Source organism: Callospermophilus lateralis, chromosome 1, assembly GCF_048772815.1.
Source record: "Callospermophilus lateralis isolate mCalLat2 chromosome 1, mCalLat2.hap1, whole genome shotgun sequence".
NCBI lineage: Eukaryota > Metazoa > Chordata > Mammalia > Rodentia > Sciuridae > Callospermophilus > Callospermophilus lateralis.
The window spans coordinates 6,403,482-6,429,077 of record NC_135305.1 but is presented as its reverse complement, the minus strand read 5'-3'; the positions used below and the strand labels follow the sequence as shown (position 1 = coordinate 6,429,077).

Genomic DNA, 25,596 nt, shown 5'->3' with positions numbered 1-25,596 from the left:
TCCTGTCAACGGGTGCCTCGCGATCAGTGACACTAGGGGAAGCAAAGAAACTCTTACTCCTATGGGGACTCAAAAAAAAAAAAAAAAAAAAAAAGAGCTCCTCCCCGTAGTAGAAGTAGTTTTCCTCCGTAGACTCTGCTTACTTACAGTTCAGAGAAAAGCCATGCTATTTCACATTTTCATACCTTAAACATTAGTTTTCCTAGAATTAAGTACTACTATACATCAGGCTCAGAGATGGAGTTGCCTTGATGACAAACCACTCCTTGACTTCATGAGGAAGAAGGAACTTTTGAAAAGTAAACAACGACGTTCAAGTATGTTAAGTGCCTTAAAATAAGTGACTTACATACTGTTGAGTAATGAGGTGGGGACATGAATAGCATAATTAAGAACATGAACTTGGGGCACACTGCTTGCATTCAGACCTCAGCTCTACTGCTCACAATGTTTGACACTGTGCAAAGTACAAACTTTCCTCTGTAAAATGAGAAGGATGTAGTATAGTACTGACCTCATGTGTTTGTAAGGATTAAAGAGCTTAATTCTTGTTAATTAATTAATTAGCTAACTGAATTTTTCTCTTGCCCTTCCTGCTTCTTGTAGAATACTTGCCTATGGATAATATGCACTAGATATTGATTTAATTTAATGTTTAACAAATATTAAGCATCTACTATATGTAAAAGCATTATTTTAGATACAAAAAATATACAATATAGTTGAATGAATATATATAGCTTTTCTGCATGAAGCAAAGGAGTAATCATTGTAGATCACATAAGAATCACTTACCCAGGCACTGAACCTCCTTGGGAGTATTGTCTCCCTTTACTAGCCTTATTTAACATATGTACTCACAGGCAGGTTACAAGGAACTAAATCATAGAGCTGTCAATAAAAATACAGCTGTGAGACAGTACCAGAATTTGAAGACAGAATCTTTTTTAAAAAAGTATTTTTATTAGTTATTGATGGACCTTTATTTATTTATTTGCTTACATGTGGTGCTGAGAATTGAACCCAGTGCTCATACATGATAAACAAGTGCTCTACCACTGAGCCACAATCCCAGCCCCTGAAGACAGAGTCTTTTGATTCCAGAACTGCACTCTATAAAATGGCTCCTGATGACAAGGGAACAACTTTAACAAAGTCACTTCTCTGAAGGTATCTGTATAGCAGCCAATCACATGAATGATTTCCTGATGAAATGATGAACAGTTGCTGGGCATCTCCCTCAGCATGGTGAATGGCTTTACAAAGCATGTTGACCACTTAGAAGTTATGCCATTCCCATTAGAGATTAGATCACTTTCAGGGAAAAGAATGGAGGTAAGAGAGAAGAATGGGGAGAAAGGAGAAATCAGAGGAAGAGAAGGATAGAGGAATAGGAGAAGAAAAGGAAAGGCTAAATATGAACAAATCATAGAAAGTCAGTGCTGCAAGAACATTTGGTTTAGACTGTTTAAAATATGAAGAAACTGAGGCCCAAGGAAGGAAATAAGATCCAAGGAAGGAAATGACTCATCAAGAGTCACCTAGTGTTGTGGTTTGGATGTGAAGTGTCCCCCAAAAGCTCATGTATAATACAATGCAAGAAGGCTTAGAGAAGAAATGATTGGGTTATGAGAACCTTAACCCCATGTGAATTAATCCCCTGATGGGATTAACTGAGTGGTAACTAAAGACAGGTAGGGTATGGCTAGAGTATGTGGGTCATTGTGGGGCATGCCTTTGGGTATATATTTTATATCTGGTGAGTAGAGTCTCTGTCTCTGCTGCCTCATCATCAGGTGAGCTGCTTCCCTCCACCACAATCTTCTGCCATGATGTTCAGCCTCACCTTGAGCCCCAAGGAATGGAGCCAGATGTCTTATAGGCAGAGACCTCTGAAACTGTGAGCCCTCAAATAAACTTTTCCTTCTCTAAAGTTGTTCCTTTCAGGTTTTTCAGTCACATCAGTGAAAAAGCTGACTAAAAAACCTAAGAATTTAGTTAAACCAAGAAGGGTTTGGAACTATAGTGTTTAATATGGTAGCCTCTAGGCACTTGTAACTATGGAGCTCCTGAAATATGCCTAGTCTGAGTTGTGATATGCTGTAAGTGGAAAATATGTATTGGATTTCATATGGGAAAAATGTAAAACATATCAGTAGTCTTTCATGTTGATTATAGGTTGAAATGATATTTTGGATACCCTATAATATTAAAATGAATTTTACCTGTTCAAAAAATGTGGCTATTAAGTAATTTTAAGCTACATACATGGCTCTTATTTGTGGCTCACATATTTCTTTTTTTTTTTAATTTTTTTTTAAAATTTTTTTTTTTTGAGAGAGAGAGAGAGAGAGAGAGAATTTTGACATTTATTTTTTAGTTTTCGGCAGACACAACATCTTTGTTTGTATGTGGTGCTGAGGATCAAACCTGGGCCGCACGCATGCCAAGCGAGCACGCTACCGCTTGAGCCACATCCCCAGCCCTCACATATTTCTTTTGGACAACTCTGGTCTGGAAATCTGATCTCTAGATGAGCATCCCTACTCTGTTTCCTAAAATCTCTTATTTATTATTATTATTATTATTATTTTTGATGGTGCTGGAGATTGAACCCAAGGCCTTGGGCATGTGAGGCAAGCATTCAACCAACTGAACTATGTCCCCAGTTCCACCCCAAATCTCTTTAACAAGTCATTCATTTACCTATGTCCCAGTTGCTGAGGGGAGATCCAGTTATAGTCTAGCTGAGGATAAAACCAAAAGACAGCAAGAGATTAACAGTGCTGGTGGTTAATCAGGTGAGTTCCATCTTATATACTGGTAGAATGGTGTTTTTAACCAGCCCTACTGTTGCCACTTTTTAAACTAACACTTCCTTTACTATTTTGAAACAAAGTTCCTAGATGATATAACCTAACTATACCATTTCAAGAAAATTAGTTTCTTAACCATAAAAGAAAGAAAAATAAAAAATAAAAGAAATCCTTTATAAACTAGTAACATTATTTCAATATACTCTATAATGTAGATGTTTGCTGGGTGTGGTGGTGCCACACTATAATACCAGCAACTCAAAAGGCTGAGGCAGAAGGATTGCAAGTTCAGGGCCAGCCTCAGCAATTTGGTGAGACCATATTTCAAAATAAATAAATAGATAAATAGATAGATAGATAGATAGATAAAAGGTCTGGGGTTGTGGGCTTAGTGGTAGAGCAACCCTGGGTTTAATTCCCAGTACAAGGATGTTTGGACCTATCCATGAGATCACTTTGAATGTAACAGTACAAATGCATTCTCCGCAGGGTGCCATTGTTGTTGGTGATGAAATTCTCCAAAATGGTGAAGAGCTTTTAGCAAATTCATGAACATAACAGAGTAGTCTGCCTTCCATTCATATGGTAGTTATATTCCTTTAAAATTTGGCACATTTTACAAACCCATATAACTACTTTGTTTTTATATGTAAAACAGCTGTAAGGATCTGATTATTAAAACCATTTTTTTCACTTACATGAATGCTGAGTAGAACATTGCATGGGATTAGGACAGTTTTGTGATACTACCTTGCAATGTGCAAGACATCGACCTTCTCCCCCAACACCACCATTTGACAACAAAGTTGCTCCTATACTTTTCCAAATTGTTCCGGAGGAAAGGTGCCATCCTGGTTGGGATCCCACTGTGGTCAGCTGAAGACCCCTCCTTCCCTGTAGCCTCATCTTGGTCTGTTCTACATCACCAGGCTCTAGCCGCCCCATCCTTCCCAATCTTCTTCACTAATTCCCTTCTCTAACTCCCTTCACTAATTCCTGTGCTCTGTTCTTTGCCTGGGGAACTCTGCTTTGTGTCTGGACAACTCTTACTGAACTTTTGGATCTCAGCATTCCCAGTCTAATTCTCCCTGTTTTGGTACTTTTCTGCAGTGGTACTCATCACAATTTGTGATTTATACCTGTTTCATTTTTGGTATGCCCAAAAATGCCTGCCTTGCTCAACTCTCAGCCCTGCAGGCAGGACTGGCCAGCTCGTCCACCACTGGTCAGCTCCTACGGTGCCATCGAGACCCCCGGAACTCAGGCTGACAACAAACATTTCTTAAGCAGCTGAATGGAGCTGGGGTGGCAAGGCCGACCGGGAGAACCGTGTTCACTGAGGGCAAGGGCATGTCTAGTCCAGGTGAGGCTCGCGGGGACTAGCGTCCGTATACACCCCCTTAGTCCTCGCTGCTCTGTGGGGCAACCATAGAGAGGGCGCGGGCGGAGCGAGCGGCCGGATGCGGTTACCATAGAGACGGCTGACTGACAGCCAGCGGAAGAGGAAGCCGCGGGCCGGCTGTGAGGTGGCAGCGGCTGCAGCGGCGGAGCAGGCGCCTCGGCAGGCACTGGGGTCTGTTCCCCCTTCTCGGCCCCTGCCTCCGTGGCGCGTGCGGGGCGCCGCCCCCCTCCGGGTCCCCACACCCGCCTGGGGCCTGTCAACCTCCACCCAGCCTCCGCCGCCACCCGCCCTGCTGCAGGGGCCCCTTCCGTGGGGCTTGGCGTCCCTCGTCCCGGGCCGAGAACCGGCTGTGTACCCCTCTCCCGGCCGCGACCTTCCTCCACCCGCCCGGCTCCCAGAACAAACCAGCTGGACCCCCTCACTGCAGCCCCGCGGCGGAGGCGATTTATTTTTGATTTGAGACGAACGGCTGAGACGCGCCTTGGGTCTTCTTGCCGTGGTCGCCGCGGGCCGGCCCCGTCGGAAGGCAGCCGAGCCTCTGCTGGCCTTTCCCTGGCCGCTGCTCGCCTCACGGTTTGCGTTTGATTGGCTTGGATTGGTCTCGGGGCCCGCCAGGCAGCGGACCGCTTGTCCACGCGAGAGTGCCGCGGTGGGCCCTCAGGAAGGTGGGCGGCCCGGCCTCACAGCAGCTGTGATACCGAGAATACCCGGCAAGATGGCCTCATCAGCCCTTGCGCTTCGCTAAGGCCTCAGTGCTGAGTCACCGTGTCCAGCCACCTCATTTGGGTGGGCTGACCCTCCGGACGGGGAGCAGGGGTTTCTGTGGCCATTGTGTTTGCTCAACAGTAGGGAGGGGACAGAAGGAGGCTTTGGCTCCTTCCCTGGTGTCAACAGTCCCTTTTGTATCTCAAATGGAAATGGTGCAGAGGCCAGGGAGTCTTCAGGAAAGGGTCACTGAGGCAGACTTCTCTGGCTGGGCCTTTGTTTTGATGGGTTGTGTACTTTTCCCTAACTCCTTATCAGTTGTTAACAACTCTTGACTTGGACCAGTCTACAGGCATGTCTAGTATTGTCCTTTTGGGGTTAGGTTTTGGCAGTATTGAAATTTGCTTCTTCCCCTTTCTACTGGGAGACAAATTGTCATTCTAGTAGTGAGTGAAATCATTTACATATGCATTGCTCTGGAGTAGATCCAGCACCTTGGTAGTTGAAGACCAAACCGTTGGCCCAGTTTTCCTGGGGATGCTGAACCTGGAAGCCTACACACCTTGCTCTCTTGATGATCTCTTTGATCCTGGGTTTCCTGGCTAAAACTGTAGCCTGCTGGAGGCCTGTGCCTATCAACCTGTTGATTGTAGAGGCTGTGCCCCTGGGGCACCCACATGGCAGGGCCTGCCATCATGCGACTGAGCTCCCTGTTGGCTGTGCTCCGACCAGCACTTCCCCTCATCCTAGGGCTATCTCTTGGATGTAGTCTGAGTCTCCTGCGGGTTTCCTGGATTCAGGGTGAGGGAGAAGATCCCTGTGTAGAGGCTGTGGGGGAGCCAGGAGGGCTGCACAATCCAGACTCAGGAGTTCAGCCTGACCAAAGCGATGAAGACTTCAAACCCCGGATTGTCCCCTACTACAGGGATCCCAACAAGCCCTACAAGAAGGTACTCAGGTGAGGATTATTTGTGTGTGCAATTCCCCAACACTGGCCTTGGTCTTGGGCTGCTAAGTAAGTCCTTGTCTCTGCTTCAGTGTGAGGTTCCTTGGAGCAATTCTTTGACTTATTTTTCCCTCCTCAGATCTAAGAATGTCTCACTATTGGTACTAAATTAGTGTCCACTGATTTGAACAGGGCAGAAGTTGCACAACTGCTCTAATCCCCCCGTGTAGACCCCCTCACCCAATTAATCAAGTGTCAGTGAATGCTCACTCTAGGAGTTAATTGATAATGATGAGGAAAGAGGTGTCTCTCTTCTCTTTCCTCAACCCCAACTCACTCATTCCTAGGGGTATCCCTAGAGGGTGAAGAGTTGACCCCTGCTTGCTGGTCTCTCCACAGGACACGGTACATCCAGACAGAGCTGGGCTCTCGTGAGCGGTTGCTGGTGGCTGTCCTGACATCCCGAGCCACACTGTCCACTCTGGCCGTGGCTGTTAACCGCACAGTGGCCCACCACTTCCCTCGGTTACTGTACTTCACGGGTCAGCGAGGGGCCCGGGCACCTGCAGGGATGCAGGTGGTATCTCATGGGGACGAGCGGCCTGCCTGGCTCATGTCAGAGACCCTACGCCACCTTCACACACACTTTGGGGCTGACTACGACTGGTTCTTCATCATGCAGGATGACACCTATGTGCAGGCCCCCCGCCTGGCAGCGCTTGCTGGCCACCTCAGCATCAACCAAGACCTATACTTGGGCCGGGCAGAGGAGTTCATTGGCGCAGGCGAGCAGGCCCGGTACTGCCATGGGGGTTTTGGCTACCTGTTGTCACGGAGTCTCCTACTTCGCCTGCGGCCACACCTGGATGGCTGCCGAGGAGACATCCTAAGTGCCCGACCTGATGAGTGGCTTGGCCGCTGCCTCATCGACTCTCTGGGTGTCGGCTGTGTCTCGCAGCACCAGGTGATGGCTCTTTCAAGTCAGTCCTAATCCCTAATGAGTTGGTGGTAACAGAGTGATTGCTCTCCAGGCTAGGTGTTAGAGGCCCTCATTTTGTCCTTGCCAGTCACTGGCCTGTCCCTTCAGCACTCTCTTGCTCACCCTTGGCATTGTTGAGATCCTGGAGCCATCAGAAGTGCATCTTGTTAGGAATCCCTGGGAAAAAAAGGGGCCCCGACTCGCCAATCCTCCCCATCTGCCTGTCTCCCAACACACACACTACAGTTAGGGACAATGTGGGAATGTCCTAAAGGTGACCATGCTACAGAGAAGAGCCATGACCCCTTTTCCAGTGCAGAGAACAGTGCTGTCTTACTGGAGAAGGGCAGAAGACCCCAGAGGCAGGTCATCCTTCAAGGCAAAGTATTGGCAGAATTTTCTGTCTGCGGCTTTTATTCCCTTGAAGAACAGTGGGATTGTTTCTGGAAGAAGGTGTCCCTGGTTGCCCACTTGCTTTCTGATTCCCAATGTGGGCAGAGAGAGTAAGAACTGAGGTCAGGGGATCCACTGAAGGACCCCCGCTTCGGCCTGCTCTAAAGCATCTGCAGTAAAGGTGTGAATGCTGAGTGGCAAAGGGTGCTTTGGGACAGGCAGGCTTTGTATGCTGCATTGATCAGTCTGATTGGTCCCTCTAGGGTCAGCAGTATCGCTCCTTTGAACTGGCCAAGAATAGGGACCCCGAGAAGGAGGGGAGCTCGGCTTTCCTGAGTGCCTTTGCTGTGCACCCTGTCTCTGAGGGCACCCTCATGTACCGGCTTCACAAACGCTTCAGTGCTCTGGAGTTGGAGCAGGCTTATAGTGAAATAGAGCAACTGCAGGTAAGCTGGGGGAAGAGCAGGGAGTCCCAAGGACAATAGCCGGAGGGTCTGAGGGAACCAGAGGTATCCAGGCTTACTGAGAGTGGGCAGCTGAATGGGGGCTGGGCCAGGCCGCATTTGATGATAAGGTGGGAAGGGCTGATTTTGCCTACGTTTAAAACAATGACAGAGACAGGGGTCCTTGGGGGTTCAAGGCAATCATAGGGTAAGCTTCTACAACAACTTGGATGAGGTGAACTCAGGATCAGGCAGAACCATTAGCTCCTCTCTACCAAAGAGGCAAAACCCCAGAAGTTCCTGAACCTCTAAAAGTGCCCACAGGAAAACCTAGGGCTAAAAAGGAGAGGGATTCTCTAGTTGAATGTGGGGTCGTTAGAGGTGGGGTATAGGTAAGAAAGAGTTCAGTCATAAAGAGATGGTGAGTCCTCCAGGCATGGGATAGAAAGGTTGTCAAGCTTTTGCATTTTGAGATGCTTTGGCCTGTGCAAAGCACACATTCTGCCTCCTCACAGCAGTTGTATAAGGTGGGTATCATTTATATTCTGTTTCACTTTGTACCTAGAGAATGTTATATGCCAGGGATTAGGTGACTACCAGAGCTCAGCTGTTGGAATCCTAGAGCCAGGCAGCTGGTGCCGGGTAGGATCCTGGAGCTGACACTAACCTGAGGTCTCTTCCCTCCAACCTAGGCTCAGATCCGGAACCTGACAGCGCTGACCCCCGAGGGGGAGGCAGGGCTGAGCTGGCCCATTGGGCTCCCAGCCCCTTTCACACCACACTCTCGTTTTGAGGTGCTGGGCTGGGACTACTTCACAGAGCAGCATACCTTCTCCTGTGCAGATGGGGCTCCCAAGTGCCCGCTGCAGGGGGCTAGCAGGGCTGACGTGGGTGATGCTGTGGACACTGCTCTGGAGCAGCTCAATCGGCGCTATCAGCCCCGCCTGCGCTTCCAGAAGCAGCGGCTGCTCAATGGCTACCGGCGCTTCGACCCAGCACGGGGCATGGAGTACACGCTGGACTTGCTGTTGGAAGCTGTGACTCAGCGGGGACACCGACGGGCCCTGGCTCGCAGGGTCAGCTTACTGCGGCCACTAAGCCGGGTGGAAATCCTGCCTATGCCCTATGTCACTGAGGCTACCCGCGTGCAGCTGGTGCTGCCACTCCTGGTGGCTGAAGCTGCTGCGGCCCCTGCTTTCCTCGAGGCCTTTGCAGCCAATGTTCTGGAGCCTCGAGAGCATGCACTGCTCACCCTGTTGCTGGTCTACGGGCCCCGGGAAGGTGGTCGTGGGGCCCCAGATCCATTTTTGGGAGTGAAGGCTGCGGCTGCTGAGTTAGAGCGACGGCATCCTGGGTCGAGGCTGGCCTGGCTAGCTGTGCGAGCAGAGGCCCCTTCCCAGGTGCGACTCATGGACGTGGTCTCCAAGAAGCACCCTGTGGACACTCTTTTCTTCCTCACCACTGTGTGGACGAGGCCTAGTCCTGAAGTCCTCAATCGCTGCCGCATGAATGCCATCTCTGGCTGGCAGGCCTTCTTTCCAGTCCATTTCCAGGAGTTCAACCCCGCCTTGTCACCACAGAGATCACCCCCAGGACCCCCAGGGGCTGGCCCTGATCCCCCATCCCCTCCTGGTGCAGATCCTTCCCGGGGGTCTTCCATCGGGGGCAGATTTGACCGGCAGGCATCTGCAGAGGGCTGCTTCTACAATGCCGACTACCTGGCAGCTCGTGCCCGTTTAGCTGGTGAACTGGCAGGCCAGGAAGAGGAGGAAGCCCTGGAGGGGCTGGAGGTGATGGACGTTTTCCTCCGGTTCTCAGGGCTCCACCTCTTTCGAGCCGTAGAGCCAGGGCTGGTGCAGAAGTTCTCTCTGCGGGACTGCAGCCCACGGCTCAGCGAGGAACTCTACCACCGCTGCCGCCTCAGCAACCTGGAGGGGCTGGGGGGCCGTGCCCAGCTGGCCATGGCTCTGTTTGAGCAGGAGCAAGCCAACAGCACTTAGCACTCCCTCCTGGGGCCCTGCCCTCCCTACACTTCCCATGTCTGCCTTAGTCCCAGGCAAGGCAAGGCAAGGTGATGGACAGATGGAGGGCTTGTTACTGTATTTTTTAAAATAAGAAAATGTTATTAAAAGTGTCTTCTGCTAAACTGTTTTTAGGTCTAGGGAAGATGGAGTAAGAAGAATCTGAGGGAAAGGTGTGAGGCGTTTTGTCTGGAGGCACCCATTGCCTCTCCCACCCCATTTTCCATCTCTCCCTAGTGCCCAATGACCACACAGTGCTGTCAGGTGAATGACCTTTAATCCAGTCCTCCCTGCCCCACAAGGCGGCAGAGGGGTGAGGCCAGAACCCAGGGCCAAGTGCTGGTCCAAAGTGGTGCTCGTTCGCGGGCTCCTAGGTGTTGCGCACAACCAGCGACTGCTCCAGCTCCTGCCTGCGCTGCTGGATCTTTAGAGGAGGTGGGAGCAGGAGCAGGGTTACAGTGCTCCTGGTGAGTGATCAGAACAGCCTACCTACCCAGCACCCTGCCCTGGAAGAGAGTCTGGGATAGGGAGGCCATTGCATGGTGGTGGTGGTGGGGGAGGGATGGACAAGTATCACCACGGGGAACAGCAAGGCCCACCAAATAAGAAGGAAGATTTCCTTTGAAACAGGAACAGGAAGCCTCGAGTGCAAGGGCTGCTCCTTACCTTGCAGTAGAAGTAGCGGCTAACGGCTTCCTGGGACCAGGGCTGGTGGTAGAACTCAGCCCGACGCTCCTCTTCGGGATTGCCAGCCACATCTGTCATCACCTGGGAGGGAGCATGGGGTCAGCCCTGAGCCCCGTCCCTTACCTGCCCCTAGGGTACAATGTTTATAGTCTTTCCCCATGTGCTTGTTTCCCACTCCAGTGCTCCCTGAGTCTCCCTCTTCACCTTGAGGTCCCGGCTCTGGGAGCGGAGCAGGTCTTGGACATAGCCTTTGGGGTCTCTGGAGAAGCTTAGCATGAAGTCCCTCTGGATCTTGAGCTGGTTTATGGACTCAATCGTCTCATGGATCTACAGGTAGAAAGATGATTTCCACCTGGCCATGGTGATGTAGTGAGGATGGGAAAAGGAAGAGGGTGGGGAGGGAGGAAAGGGGAGGAAGGAGGGGCTGGCTGCTTCTGTGAAGGACAGTCCCTCAGCCCTGCTTCCTCAAGTCCCAGAGAGGGTGGGGGTGGCCAGAGCTATCTGTGGAATAAGGTTGACTTCAAGCACCAGGTAAGGGCCATGTATCCCTTATCTCTTCAGAGGCCCACATGCTGGTCTGTTCTGAGTGTGCTCTGTCCTCTCTGGATCAGTGTTCTACCTCAGCTCTGGGCTCAATCCCCACCTTACTGTCCAGAGCACTGATCTCCTGCTGGTTGGCCGTAGACAGGAGGAAGCTGCTCATCTGTCCCTTCAGTGGTTCCTCCACTTCCACATCAATGTCATAGCATGCTGTCTTCTTCTGGTCTGATGGGTCCACACTGTCAGGGAAGTCCAGTCCTTGGCATCCAGGAGGTCCTCACAGAGGCTCAGGGCCCAGGGCTGGGGCAGGTGCTGGGAGGGGTAGGAGAGATGGGGGAAGGGAGGGAGGCAGGAGTGGGCCAATTCCCTGGTCTAAGGAGCCAGGTGGGGCCACCTCACCTGATGACGTGGTTGATAACAATCGGATCAGGGGGTAATAGCAGGGCTGTGAGGCGCTGGGGAATCTCAGAGAACTTCAGCCGGGGACAATCAAAAATCTGAAGGGGGGTGGTTGGGGAAAGATCACTCTTCTGTATGCTTGAAGCAATTATGGTTCTAGATTTTTCCATCCTGGAAAAGTTCCAAGAGGCTGAGAGCAGATTGGATTCCTTGATGTTCAAGGGGATGGGACTGGGCTGGAGGTAGAGTCACCAGCACTCTGATGGGATTATGTGGGACCCTCAGCCTGCCTGCAGGGATATCAGTCCTGCCTCTATTGTGTACTGTGTGACCTTGAATGAGTTACTTGCTCAACACCTCAGGCCTCTGTGTCCTGATTTCTAGAATGGGTTTCTCATAGGGTATCCTGAGAAGTCAGTGAATCGATATACACAAAGTGTTTGGAACAATGCCTGGCACGTGGTAAGTGCTCAATAAACATCAACTGCTATTTCTACTCCTCAGGTTTATCTGCTGTGTTTATTTTAAAATGCATTAATAACAGTACTCTATTTTGGTAGATTTTTTGCCAGATCCCACATTGCAACAATTTGATTTTCCGAACTACTCAGTAGATTAGATGGGACAAATTTAATCTTCAAAGAAAGGAACAAGGTGCAGAATAGCAAAGTAACTTAGCCAAAGTCTAGACCCAGGACTAGAACCCAGGGATCCTAACTCCTAGTGTCAAAAATATTACATTCCAGAAAGCTTTTGGCCTTGTAGGGTTCCATATCTTCCTAACTTTGGGAAACTAAATGGATTGGCTGTAGCACAGAGCTAGTTCATGAAAGAGCCTGTGCTAGGTGCTGGCCACCTGGCTCCAAGGCCATGGCTGTGACCTTGCAGGAAGGGCAGTCATTACCTTTGGAGAGGTGCTTCCCCCGATGGAGCGTCCTAGATCCCTGGGTTCAGGAGAGAGGTTACCTGTTGGAAATACTTGTCCCCATTGATGTATTCCTTGTCGTGGGAGTCCTGCAGCCTATTGGTCTTCACATACTGCCACAGGGCCTGGACAATGGCTGAGCGGCTCTGTGTGTGCAACCCTAGCAGACGGGCCAGGCGGGGGTCCAGTTTGAACTGGGGAGGCTGGGAAAAGGTGACCAGGAAAATTAGGTTGAAGGGAAGGAATGGGAAGAGCTCAGGAGCAGGCAGCTTGGGACTGGGGCCTGTGGTGATTGGGGCCTCCTTGGAAACATGCTCCTGGAGAAGGAGGGGTAAGGAAGAGAACCAGAATGTGCCCAAGAGGCTGTGTGGTATCTGTAGAGTGGGGAGGAGCACAGACCTGGTAGTCCAGCATGAGGAGCAGGGTGCAGCGCACACTTAGGTCCCCCGGCCTCTTCACCTGGAACCCATCTGTCTCCTGGGTTGTGGGCGTCCGGTGCCACTGTCCAAGGGGAAGACTTGGGTCACTCACAGGCCCATCTAGATTGGTGGGGCTAGGGCTTTAGGGTGTTCCCTGATCCAAATCTGTGCATGTTTTTCAGGGCCTTGGGCCTGTGGGAGAGTAGGGATTCAATTGCAGAAGAAATCTGTCTTACCTCAACGAGGTGATTATCAGGGCCATAGAGATCTTTGTCCAGCTCAATGACCAAACTCTTGAAGAAGGAAGAGAACTTCCGCTTCTGCTTGCTGGGCTGTGAAAGAGGAAGAGGGACCGTGGGGGCAGAACAGGGACCATGGGTGCAGAATGGGCCAAGTTGGCAGCAGGTAGGCAACATGTAAGAGGCAGTCCTCTAGACTCACCCCAGGCCCACCCACCACAACCAGGGCTGACTCCCCAGCCCCTAGCATAAACATCTAATTGTTCTCCACTCAGCCCATACCCACCCCAGGACACCTGGAGAGACCTGGGCCAGGACGTACATCATCCAGGAGCTTCCCCTCCACCCGCAGCTCCCAGGAGGCAATGCTGCCATCAGAATCCTCTGCATCAGGCTTCGCAGGGTTAAAAGTATTGGAGATATAAAGACGTAGCTTCCGCTTTTGCTGTAGAAATAAAGAGTCTAGTACAGAACCAAGGCACTGTGTCTGCACCCTAGGGCCACCCTGCTTCCCTATCCTGGGCACAGCACCTAGAGCCCTCTTCCTACCCCCACACTAAGGCACCTTCATGGGCCTCTTCAGTGCTTCCTGGATGTCCACACGCTTCCGCATGATGGTTTGATCCAGTTTCCTCTCAAATGCCAGGAGGTCCATGTAAGCCTGGGATTCGGGAACCAGCTCCCGAATCTGGAGGAGCAAGGCAGAACAGGGCTCAGCCAATTGTGTAATAGGAAATGTGAACCTGTCACAATCCTAGGGCACAAAGGATGTGGAGGGAGCCATCTGGTTTCAGGGCCTGGAATTTTGAGGGTGTGAATAGGATCTCTTCCCAGGATTCTAATATCCAGCCTTGAGGGAGGGGTTTCCATGTGTGGGGATAACAGTCACTTCTCCTCCAGGGGGATCCACGTAGCTCATCACCAGGAGGAGGCAGCACCTGTGCAATCCTGTAGGCACTAGTTTGTCAGCTACCTTTGGGTCCCTGCAAAGTGGCGAGGGACTCTGGGGTTCCTAAGACAGTTAGGGGATATCATTTTCTTACCTCTTGCCCTGACACCTCACTAGCCCCCACATCTGATACTCAACTGTGCTAACTCACACCCAACTGGGTCCCTCTATGATGCCCAAGCCTTCTGGTCACCTTCTGTTCCTGTCATACCACCTGGCAGGTTCTTGTCCCCTCTTTGTCTCATGCTTCTATGTCTTCAGACCACTGGTACTCAATCCCCTAAACCTCTAGCCCTGTGTTCTGCTTCCCCTGCACCCCCATGGCTCACTCCTTCCCTATGCCCCACCCAGCCCTCTGGCCTGGGGAGCCTTACTTCTTAATGAGCTTTTTAAACAAAAATGTGAAAGTGGCTTTGACCTGGAGCTCTCCTGAGGGGGAGGGGAGGGCGGAGAAGCAGAGGGTGGGGGTGGGCTGGGGGCTGCTGTGAAAGGCACTCACCCTTTGAGGGAGGATTTTGTCAGCCATCTTCCTCCTCTTGGCACTGTACATTTTTTAAAGAAAAAACCAGGTTACCATGGCGACAGATCTGGGAGTAACGAGGCCACCTGCTAAATTATCCCGACATCTCCGCCTGCCTGGCTGGGGTTCCCACAGCCCGCTTGTCTGTCCGCCTGAGGGGCTACAACGATGGTTCATTCAGCTGATGCTCTGTCCTTTCTTGGGAATCAGGGTGACCTGTTCCTCTTCTGTCCTGGGAACCCCTTCCACACCACCACATCCTCAAAACCAGAAAAATTCAGACTTAGGAGGATGGGGTGGGTAGGGGTTTGCTGCCAAAACATGGGAGCTGAAGTGTTTGAAGCAGGTTGGGGAGTAAGGAAGGCAGAACAGAGAAAGTACAGGTTCTGAGGACCTGCCTTTCCTTCTAAGCAGGGGTGCACAGCCACTAGGCCTGAGCTTAGAGTAAGGGGAAGAGGTGATCTCTCCTCTTGCTCCTGGAGCAGGAGGTGATGGTATAAAACTGGACTTGCATCCCAGGGTGCTAGGCTTGGAAGCTCCTATCTTTGGACCACATGCCAACAGGGCAAAGAACATATCACATCCACAGGGACCAGGTGGGGCACGCATGGATGCTCTCCCATGTGGGTATAACTTCGGGATGAAGCTAAGTTGGATGGGGTAGGCAGCAACTGGGATTTGGACTCTTGACCAGCCAGCTAGCTGTGTCTGACTCCCACAAGCACCCCAGAAAACCCTCATGGGTTGTGTGAGAGCAGCCTAGCCGATGGCTTACACTGCCCCCTTGTGGTGTTCTCACCCACTGCCCCCTCCCTATCCAGAATCCATTGGAAGGCTAGGCAAGCAACTCATCAGATAAGTCTGATTTGTTCGAAATTAAGTGTCTACGTGAAATTCCCCATTTATACAAGATAAATCTGGGAATTATTATTTGCTATACAAGATGATGATTCCCTTTGCAAAAGAATTTGTCATGGGGTTCCTATAAATGGTGAATTTTCCTTTGTGTAAAAAAATAATAATGAGGTAAAATTGATATTACACCTTTTATAGGAATCCATCTGTTGTGCAAAAGAAAGCATGTGTATTTGGCTAAATACTGATGCCCAAAGGGACATCTGTCTTGCCAGGAGCCATCAGGGGCTTGTGAGGTGCCCCAACTGCTCAGACAAGTAAATGGGATGGCCCTGGTGGCCTGGGGTCAGACCTAGTCCTGAGGTCGAATTATGGCTGCGCTTCAGCCTTGGAGTGCCTAAGAATCACCTGAGAAGGACTGGGCAGAGACCACCCACCCAGAGCGAATCTCCAGGCTCACCCACATGGGCAGAGACTCCGACTGAGATTTGGAGTGGGCTCTGAAAGGCGCAGCCAGGGAGGGGGCAGGAAGGTTCAGCGAAGAACCACACTTTGGGAAACAGCTATAGCTCTACCCTCAGTCTTACTGCCAACTCCCCCTCCCCGCCCCCAAGACTGAAGCATCAACCACAACCTGGGGTAAGGGAGGTGAGAAGGACTTCGTGGGCGACAAGGAGAAGGGCTAGGGGCGCGTGCAAGAGAAGGGGCACTGGCTGCCGACGGCTGCAGCCTGTTTCATGGGCACACAAAAGATCCAGACCAGTGGCCCCTAAACCCACCTCCTCAAAGGGCATCGGACCCAAGAAGGCTCTTTTTCTGCTAACCATTCTTCCTCCGGCTTCCAATACCGGCAACTCGCCCACCTGCGGGTCCTGCCCGCCCGCCCTGCACGCCCCTCAGTGCGGGGGGGGGGGGGGGCACTCACCTGCGGCTCCGTGCGGGGGCGGTGGGCACCGGCTGGCCCTGGCTCTGTGCCTGGCTCTGCCCGGGCGGGGGTGCTGCTCGCTTGCGGGCGGGCTCCATGCCCGCGGGGGCCAGGCCGGGTCGCACGGCGGGGCTGCCCATGTACGGGGAGCCCGGGGGGCCCATGGGCGCCCCCTGGTGGGGCATCCGGGCTCCAGACGGCATCCCGGGGCGCTGGGGGGGGGCGGGGGTGAAGCAGAAACCGGCACCCGCGGGTCAGACCTGGGTCCCCGGCCCCAGGCACCCGCGGGTCAGACCTGGGTCCCCGGCCCCAGGCTCCCGGAGCCGGTGTCCCCGCCCCTCGCCGAGACCCTGGGCTCGTGACCCTGAGCGCGGAGCGATGGGTGGGAGCGATGGGTGGGAGGGGCAGGGGCGCGGGAATCCGCGCGGCTTCGGCGGAGGGGGTTCGGTGTCTTGCTGCAGGAAGCTAACTGAAGCCAGGCAATTGCCCAGGGCATTGCCGAGCCTCGGATCTGCGGAAGGTACCGCGAAGATGAATATTAATGGCGCCTTTCAACCTTTCAAAGGATGTTCACGTCCGCTTGCTCCTCTGCAAGACAGACTGAGCAAGTTCCTTCATCCCCACTTGACAGATGAGGCAACTGTGGCTCAAGGAGAAAAGCGACCTCGCCAAGGTCACGCCACTGCTCCTGTCAAAGGCGGCCCTGAACCGCCCCTGTTTTCTGAGGCCCAGGGGTTTTGCTCTTGGTGCTTCGTTGAGGTTAGGGGCTGAGCTTCCTCCTCTGACTTCAGCTGCGCCCCTTCCCATTCCCTCCTTCCCAGTCTCCAGTTCTCACCCCTCCTCATATCACCTCCTCTCCTCTGTTCCCTGATTTTGGCCCCACAATCTCAAACCTTGCTCCCTTGTGCTGACTCCAAATTTCCACAACCAGGGGCATCACAGACTTAGGCTGGCCCCTTAATTTCTTCCAGGGTGAAGGCTGGAGGCAGGGGAAGGGCACCCAAGAGGGCTGAAGTGAGACCCCTGCCAGGTTTCTCTGGATGAGGGAAACTGAGCTAGGAGTGGGTTGCCAGGGTGCCTGGGGTGAGTCAAAGGCCCAGATCTTCATGAGCATCTATCTCTGCCTCCTGTTTGCCTAGATCAGAGATGGCCATCCCATACTTTCTCTACTCTTCTCTCCACCCCTTTGAAAGCAGAAATAGGGAACCTATGAGACCTTGGAGAGGGAGATGAGGCAGGTTGTAATCCCTTGCCACTTCCCCTGGGAAGTCAGATGGGTCTAGATGAGTTATAAATGCCTCCAAGTGAGGTGTTCATGACCCCACTTGTCCAAACTCCAGAAAGAAGATGAAGAGAGCAATAGGAAGGTTCAGGAGCTGTATAGTAAGGGGAGGTGGGATTGGGACTGGGACAAAAGGAGCAGGAAGGAGATTATGGAGAGAATGATGTGGGCCCTGATATCATTTAACCCCACCATGTCACCTTCAGGCATTTGGAAGAGCCCTGACCCTGACCCTGACCCTGGGCTTGGGGCTTGGTGTTTCTGTTCCTGCACCCTAACACCCTCCACCCCCAGCCAGCAGCTGTTTCTGCCCATCTCTTCCACAGTGGAACCTGTGTCTGCCTCCCCCACCCCACCTGATCCTGTCACTCAAGCCTCCAGAATAGAGCCCAGACTTGGCCATTCCCCACTAGCATAAATGGGGCACTGGGAGTGAGCTCACCAAAGCGCCAAGTTTTTCATATTCAGATCCACATGTAGAGCCCTTTCTCCACTAGATGGGCCTTTTAAAGGACTCCCCAAAACAACAAGGTTAGGATTGGCCCTACACAAACACCCTGGGAAGCCCCCCAACCCCATCCCCAGACTCTTGGGACTGAGGACAGGCTGCCTCAGGGAAGCCCCCTTCCTTATGGGCTGCTCTCCCATCCATCAAGGCCAGAGACACTGACTGACTTAGGGAGAGCCCCTGAGAGGGAGGCTCCCAGGGCCCACAGGGACTGTACCAGCCACCAGCACCATGCCTATGAGACCAATATTCTAGGAACTTCAGTCTCTCTCACTGAGAAGGTGCCTTCCTGGGGTCACAACCAAATTTGGCCATGGTAAACCTGATTGCCTCCTGTTTATAGACCTCTGCCTCCACACCCTTCACCCATCCCCAGTCCTGGAGCCCCTGCCTCTCGCCTTCCTACAGCCCTCCCAACCTGGCCCCCTACTGACTCAGCTCAGTCCTCCATCCCTTTAGGTCCCCAGGCTCCCTCCGTCTCCCCACGTGCTTTCTCAGTCTGCCTGTGGTGGGAGTGTGCAGTGCTGTCCCTTTGGTCTGTAGGCCTCATGTCCCTGACTTCAGTTGTTCTTTCACACCTTTGAAGTGTTAAGGTCATCAACTTCTGGTGGCTGAGCCTGACAAGGGGACCCTCAGACCTCTTGGGGTTCATTCCTAGAGTGGGCCTCTCCCTGACCCTGATGGCAGAGGCCATGACCAAGCCCCAGAGCCCTCCTGCTGGGATGCAGCGTTACACTCAGCCAGAGCTCTGGTTGGCAGTGCCTCCAGGGTCACCTGCTTCTTGCTCCCCAGACACAATCGGAGTGACACTGTCCCAACGGATGAACAGGGACAAGGCAACACAGTCCCCCACCCCACCCCCACCCCCAGAGCAGGGGTACCTGGACCCACCAGGAAAAGAACGGAAGACAACATGTCGGGTACAGAGGGGACCCCCCACTTGGGGGGGACAGGCGGCAAGTCCCACCCTCCTCCCCCGACAAGAGCCCATGCCTAAGCCTCCCTTCCCCGTCACCGCGCGCCCATCCCCAGCCCGCCCTGACGACGTGTTCGGATGCCAGGGCGCCGGCACAGTCCCGGGGCTGGGCCGTGGCCGTGGCGCCCCCACCAGAGGGGTGGGAGAGCGGGAGCGCCCTCGCGGTCCCTCCCGATCATCCCTCCATTCAGCCCGAGCCAGCTCGCTCACCCTCCCCCGCTAACTTTCCCCCACTCACCACCCCATGGACCAGAAACTCAAAAAGTTTGCTTTTCGTGGCTTTGCGCGCCCCTCCGGCAACTTCGTCCGCGGCCATCGGGGTGGGCTCAGCGGCTCCTCTCACTCTCTCTCTCTCTCTTCCTCTTTCTTTCCCTTTTCTGCCTTTTTTTTCCTCCAACTCTCCCCTCTGAGTCCTGCTGGGCTCTCTCACACTTCTACTCGAGCGGAGTGGGGAGGGGGCCCCTTCAGGGCTGCCCTGACGGCCCACGGCCCACGCCACCGCCGCCCGCCCGCCGCCGCCGCCGCCGCCGCCGCCGCCGCCGCCGCCGCGGCTGCCGCATTCCTGCACTGATAAGACAGAAATAGTCCGGCGGCCCGGGGTCTGCCTGCGGACTCGGCGGGGACACGGCAGCCCGCCTGCACCCCGCGCTGTCCAAACAGCTCAGATAAGCGGCGAGGCGCGCCGACGAGCCCGGCGCTGGGCAGCGGCGCTGCAGCCGAGGCCGCCCGAGGGCCGCGGGCGGCGGCGCGGGGAGGGGACGTCAGGGAGGTGGCGGGGGGCTCGCCGGCCACCGGGCTCTCGCCACAAATAGTTTCTCGGTTAGGGAATTCGCCGGCAGGGCCAGGCAGGGAACAGCCAGTTCCAACTTCCTTCCCCCAAGTGGCTCCTGCTGCATTTCTGAGGCCCTTTCCCCAGAGACCTGGCAGGCCAAGTAGGGAAACATTCGCTGGCAGGAATCCGGGGGGAGCCCGAGCCCGGAGGAGGCCTTGCTCCTGCCCCAGGGCCGGCAGCGGTGGGTGTGCCCGGGAAGGCGGCGTTCCCCAGCGCCCGCAGATGTGTGTGCCCTTGTCTCGCACGCCTGGTGTGTCCGCACCCTTTTGTGGCACAGCGCGGTGGCTGTGGGTGTGGATGTTTATGTGCGTGCACAAACGCCTCGTCTGTGTGCCTCCCTCCACGGCAGCCTCCAGTGCTGCGCGCGTGCGTGTGGGGCAGGACACGGCCTGTGTCTTTCAGCTCTGTGTGAGTCTATTTCTGGGTTTGCGAGCCTTTGTTTGTCTCTGTGTGAGAAAGTGAGGGCAATAGGGGAAGTATTTCCGAAAAAGGGACACGGATCGGGCTCAGGAGAACAGGAAGAGAACATGTGAGGAACGGACCAGAGTTGGGGAGGGTGGGTAGGTGGAAAGAATGAGGCAAGAAGGGCTTGATGGCCTTGGAGTGGGGGTGGGGACCCAGAGGGGCTGAGGCATCTGGGTACGGTGGGGCCAACCTCAAGACCCAAAGAAAGCAGGGGTGTGGGGTGGGGAGATGTGGGAGCCCCAGAAAGGGCTGGTGTGAAGGGATCTGGCAGTCCCCGGAGTGGAGCAAGGACTGTGAGGAGGAGGAGCAAATCCTGCGATCCCGGGACTGGGAGCCCGCCCGTCCGTGCCCCCAAAGCCACGCCCTCCTCTCCTCCTCTGGAGGAGGAGCCCATGAGCTGCAGGACAACAGTGGGTCAAGTTTATAGGCTTGCTGGGTCTACAGTGTCAGAATCCAGGTGAGGGAGGGGTAATGCCTGGAAGAGTTTGTTGGAACACTTATTTGAAGGTGAGCCCTGAAGACCTAGCATTGCACTGGGGAGGGGGGGCATGACCCTTCAGAATGCCTTCAGAAGTCAGGACAAAGTACAGAGGGAGTGTTCCACTAAGACGCGTTTTCTGCAGCCTGATTTTCCTTGGGCTCTGCCCATTCAGGCACCCACTATCAATCTGAAAGGACAGAGAGGGCATCTGGTCCAGGATGCCAACACCTCTACCCCTGCACCTGGGAGACTGGGCCATGCTGGGGTGGGGGTGGGGCTGTTTCCATCAGCCACAGACCATGAAGGTAACCTGGGGGAGAAGGGTGATCCTCTGTCCGTCTGCTGGCCTTCTACCCCCTACTCATTCTTATTTCAGAGGCTCTCCTTCTGCAGTTCTTTGCCTGCAATGTTTCCACTTGCTCTCTGCCTGTCTCATTTCACCCACCCATGGAGCCCAGCTCAGGCCCACCTCCTTCCAGAAGCTTTCCCTGACCGCACTCATGGGCACAGATCTTTTTCCTTCCAGATGACCAACCACATCTCCCCTGGCCATGAATTGGTATTGGACTGAGGTCTGATGTGCCCTGTGCTTCGTGTGTTAGGTTTGGTTGTGGCACCTGAGGTCACAACTTCATCTTGGTCCCATGTTCCCTCCATTCCTGGGCTCAGGGGCTCAACAACACCAAAAGCCTAAGGATGCCTGCAAAGCTCAACAGGCCAGTGGACAGAGCTGGTACTCTGCCACTTACCTGAAGGCGTGAATCATCAGAGCTTCCCACTGGGGGCTTCTAGCAGGAACCTGGGAAACCATAGGCCATGGAGGTTCTGGACGTGGGGTTGGACACATATAAGTTTTGTGTAAAGCTTAGTGTTCTCAACTTTTGGAGAGACCTTATGGGAAAGAAGACAGCAGAGGACTGGGACTGGGATCCCCACTGGGGCAGCTGGGATGACAGAAGGGCAGCAGGCGGACACCCAGCTTTTGTGAGGGGGTTGGAAAATTCTGGGTTGGTCTTGGTGGTGGAGGAGGTTCCCTGAGGTGGTTATACCAAGGACCATGTGGATACCAATCCCAAGGAACAGGTAGGTTAGTGTCAATCAGATCCCTAGAAAAGCCGCCTCCTGACCACCCACTGGCAGACATTCTTGTGTTGCACAGACAACAGATACACTGCATGCACATACCCCCAAGCACACACCACCAGGCCTGCACACTGAAGGAGGCACCACAGGGACAAGGAGCCACATAGATTCGCACAGAGGCACACCCTGGCCACCTCCGCGTCCAAGGCACAGAGGCCCTATTCACAAGGCATCTGCCAGCGGACAAGTTTGCTTGCTGCTTTAGCAAGAGAGGCCCTAGGTGTGTGAACACCGTACCCTGGAAACCTTTCCACTAGAACGCAGGGGTGGCACCAGTGTGGGGGTTCAGTCCAGGACTCCCTTCTCACAAAGGCCCCGGTCCCTAAAAGTTCAGCCCCATCAGGGCGCTGGGCAGTGCCACGCTGCTGCTCAGGGCTCCAGACAGATGGGAAAAGGGGACTTGGGAGAGCCCAGACTCCTTCCAGCCCAACAGGGCGCTGGCCGCACTGGGGCAAGCAGTGCGCGTGTCCCGGGTGGGGACGGGTGCGCGGCGGCCCGGAGCCGGAGTCCCCCCTGCCGTCCCCCCATCTCTTCTTCCCTCGCAGAAGCACGACCAGCACCAAATGGCAAAGCGCCGCTCCCCGCTCAGGGAGAGATGCGCCGCGGCCTGCGGGACAGCTCGGCCGCTCGCCCCCCACCGTGCCGGAGCGAGCGGGCGGCGGCGGGTGCGCTGGGGCCCCGCCGCCGGCCCGCGCCGCCCGCCCTCCGCCCGCGCCGGTCCCGGACTCGGGCATGCGCGCTGCGGCCTCCCTCCCGGTGAAGGTCAGCCCAGGGCCCAGCTGCAGGACTCCACGGCGGCGGCCGGGGGAGGCGGAGGAGGGAGGAGGGATGCGAGGAAGAGATTTAACTCCTTCCCTGCGGGAAGACGGCCACCAAGGCCCGGCTGAGCCGGAGTCCCGCCCTCCCGCCTACTGTGGAGGTCCCACTTGGGGACTCGACTGGGGTGGGGGGACGGAGGAGAGGGCGGGGAGGGGGAATGGGAGTAGGGAGGCTGGAAGAAGAGAAGGGAAGCTGGCAGGGGAGAGGGAGGAAGGGAGGGGGAGGAACAAAGGAAACCAGACTGGAGGGAGAAAGGACAGCTTGGGAGAGACCCCTATACCCTGTCCGCTTTCCCGGTGACCCAGCAATAAAGCTTTCCTTAGAGGAACAAAATTACCCGCACGAATTAGAGTTTGTGTGTGTGTGTGTGTGTGTGTGTGTGTATGCATGCGCACGAAGAGACCACTTGGAGCTCTCAAAGACCCCTGATTTTTGTGATCTGGCTCATCCTTAAGTCCACCCCCCACCATCTCCTCTGGTCACAGACATCCCACCACCTTCTTGGGCATGCAGGGGACTCAGAGTTGGATTGACCCTCCCTCCCTGCCTGTCCTAAGTCTCAGGCCCCCAGGGAACTCTGGCTAGTCCTTGGTACCGGGCTCAGTCCTCAGAGATGGGGGAGGGGACCCTGCACCCCAACCTCCACCAGCAGACGGTGTTTAAAAGATCAGTTTAGGGGCATCACAGTCCTCCTGCTGACTGCCCTTCCCCTGTCTGAGCCCTGTACCTCCCTGTTTGTGTCAGAATGTTTCTGTGCCCAGGACACCTCTGCTACTCTGAAGGGGGCTGTCTCTGTGTGACTTGCCTTTCCATGTCATTTTTGCATAATCGTACAAATGCTCGTGTGCAGGCATGCACACACATACACACACACACACACACACACACACACCAAAAATGACAGAAAGAAGCAAAACAACAAAGAAAAAATAGCACAACAAAATAGCTGTGTGACCTTGGGCCAGTGGCTGTTATCTCCCTGCCTCCTCAGAAGTAAAAGGAGGGGTTTGGCCACCAGACTCCTAGGGCCCTTCCTGCTCTGAAATCCAAAGATTCCATAGGACTGCAAGGGACCAAGGCAGACAAGAGCTAAGCTAAGGCCGGGAGGGAAGTGAGGGAGCATCTCCATGGCAAGTGGGTGCTGCCACCAGGTGAAACCTGGGCCCAGCTATCAGCCCCCTCCTCAGCGAAGTCCTCAGGGACACCCCCCAGCTCCCTCCCTCCTCTCCTCAGAGTCACTCTCTGCTTCTTGCCACACACCTCCGTGGATCCCTCACCATCACATCGTGGGTCCCTATCATCAGGGAAAGACCTTACCGTGGGGTCCCCGGGCTCCTGCGTGGTGGGCAGGTGCATGATAAAGGTTAGCTGAGTGAACAGTCGTCCTTTCTCCCTTTGCCTGCGTGGGTTTGCTCAGTCTAATGGGATGCTCCTTGACACCCCTCCCACCCCACACACCGCACACACAATGAACTGCAAACATCGGGGAGCTGAAGCTGCTGGTCGCAGGAGTAGCGCAGAGCGGCCTCTGGGGCTCTGAGCATCCCGCTGGCCCAGAGGGAAGGCACATTTTGGATTCACAGCCAGTTTTCTTTCATTCCCCTCACAGCCACCATTAATTAGGTGGTCTTCTTGGAGCAGGTCACGCCCAACAGCTTATGGCACTATACAAAAAAAAAAAAAAAAAAAAAAAAAGCTACACAGTCTGGCTCCATTTCCGTGAGGATGTGGGGTGGTTTCTACAGGATCCTAAGGGATACCATAACCCCCCACCCCAGGCATGGCTCTGTCTGGTGGTGGCAGGATATCCAGTGACTGATGGGCTGGTGGAGGAAGGGATGAGACACAGTCATCCTCACTCCCCACCCATCTGCCTCTGGATCAACACCTGGCAAGTCTGGCTGGAGTCAGGGGCTTTGATGTGGCTGAAACCCAGGCCAAAACAAGGGGGAGGCATGGCCTCGGGACACACAGAGCTGTTGAAAGGCCACCCCACAGAAAGCTCTCCTCTTCCTCTGGGAGTCTGGGACCCAACTCAGGCTCTCCTGGCCACCTGGGTGAGGAGCTGGGTAAGCCCACCAGCCCCCTGCACTATCCCCTTTCCCCTTCTAAAACCCTCAATCTCCTTGGAAACCGGAGTGAAGGGCAAGGAGTGCCTAAGGCTTTGAGGGTGTTACCCATACCTGCCCCTTGATATGTCCATAGAAACTGGCTGGATCTTCACTGTATTGGCTGCTGGGGAGCTGAGGACCCAGATTTGGGAGGCAGCCTGGTGGCGTCTTGTGGCCTGGGTGTCTACTTGTGCCCAGTTCTGTGGCCCTAGCAATGCCACTTCCTCCCGGGGGGAACGTCTGTTATCATCTGTGAACTGAGGATGCTGTTGCTGCATCCACCCTCAGGAATGCTGGAAAGGTACGGAGTGCTGTTCCCATCACAGGCCCTGTCCTGGTTCTCCCACCCTGCTTGGACCTGGACCCCCTCAGCTGTCCTTCTTCCAGTTGTCCGTACCCTGGCCCGGGCCTCTTCTTGGCTGACTGGAGCCCCAACCCAGCACCTCCAGTTCTTCTCTCCTGTGCACCTCACCTGGCCATCTTCCTGATGGCCTAATGTCTGCCTCACCCCTCTGGAAGCTTCTGAGTACTTGTAAGGCAGAACTGGCCTCAGCTACTGATTTCATCAGGCACTCAGAGCTCTGAGCTCTCTGAGCCAGCCACTGTGTTCTGTGGCTGGAGATGTCACTGAGTGAAGAAAACTGAATAGAGAGGGGAAAAAAATCCATCTTAATTTCCTTAAAAAATGTTTTGGGGAAAAATTAAACCTAATGGCAATAGGCAGTGGATCTATAAATCAAACACCCAGGGACGCAGCTGGTGGCTCAGGCTCCCAGACCTGTGGCTCCATCAGGAGTCGAGGGTAGGCGGCTCAGG

General features: G+C 54.1%; 2 protein-coding genes across 3 annotated transcripts; one reads left to right on the top strand and one right to left on the bottom strand.

The window, feature by feature from the left end:
* Positions 1-4,338: 4,338 nt before the first annotated feature.
* On the top strand, positions 4,339-11,231 carry Chpf2 (chondroitin polymerizing factor 2). The gene is made up of 4 exons (XM_076831849.2): positions 4,339-5,881; positions 6,269-6,833; positions 7,505-7,687; positions 8,377-11,231. The coding sequence occupies exons 1-4, from the start codon at positions 5,601-5,603 to the stop codon at positions 9,682-9,684; spliced, it is 2,337 nt and encodes a 778-aa protein (XP_076687964.1). The 5' UTR covers positions 4,339-5,600; the 3' UTR covers positions 9,685-11,231.
* Positions 9,966-19,434, bottom strand: Smarcd3 (SWI/SNF related BAF chromatin remodeling complex subunit D3). 2 transcript variants are annotated; one of them, XM_076831864.2, is made up of 13 exons: positions 19,168-19,434; positions 16,164-16,375; positions 14,363-14,405; positions 13,480-13,602; positions 13,201-13,359; positions 12,912-13,007; positions 12,656-12,757; positions 12,298-12,459; positions 11,332-11,429; positions 11,036-11,171; positions 10,597-10,719; positions 10,372-10,473; positions 9,966-10,129 (listed from the first exon to the last, which is right to left on the bottom strand). In XM_076831864.2, exons 1-13 carry the CDS (start codon positions 19,243-19,245, stop codon positions 10,076-10,078), a joined length of 1,488 nt encoding a protein of 495 aa, XP_076687979.1. In that variant the 5' UTR covers positions 19,246-19,434; the 3' UTR covers positions 9,966-10,075. The 2 variants fall into 2 exon arrangements, with proteins under 2 accessions (XP_076687979.1, XP_076687987.1); XM_076831872.2 differs by having other exon boundaries at positions 13,237-13,359.
* Positions 19,435-25,596: the final 6,162 nt, after the last annotated feature.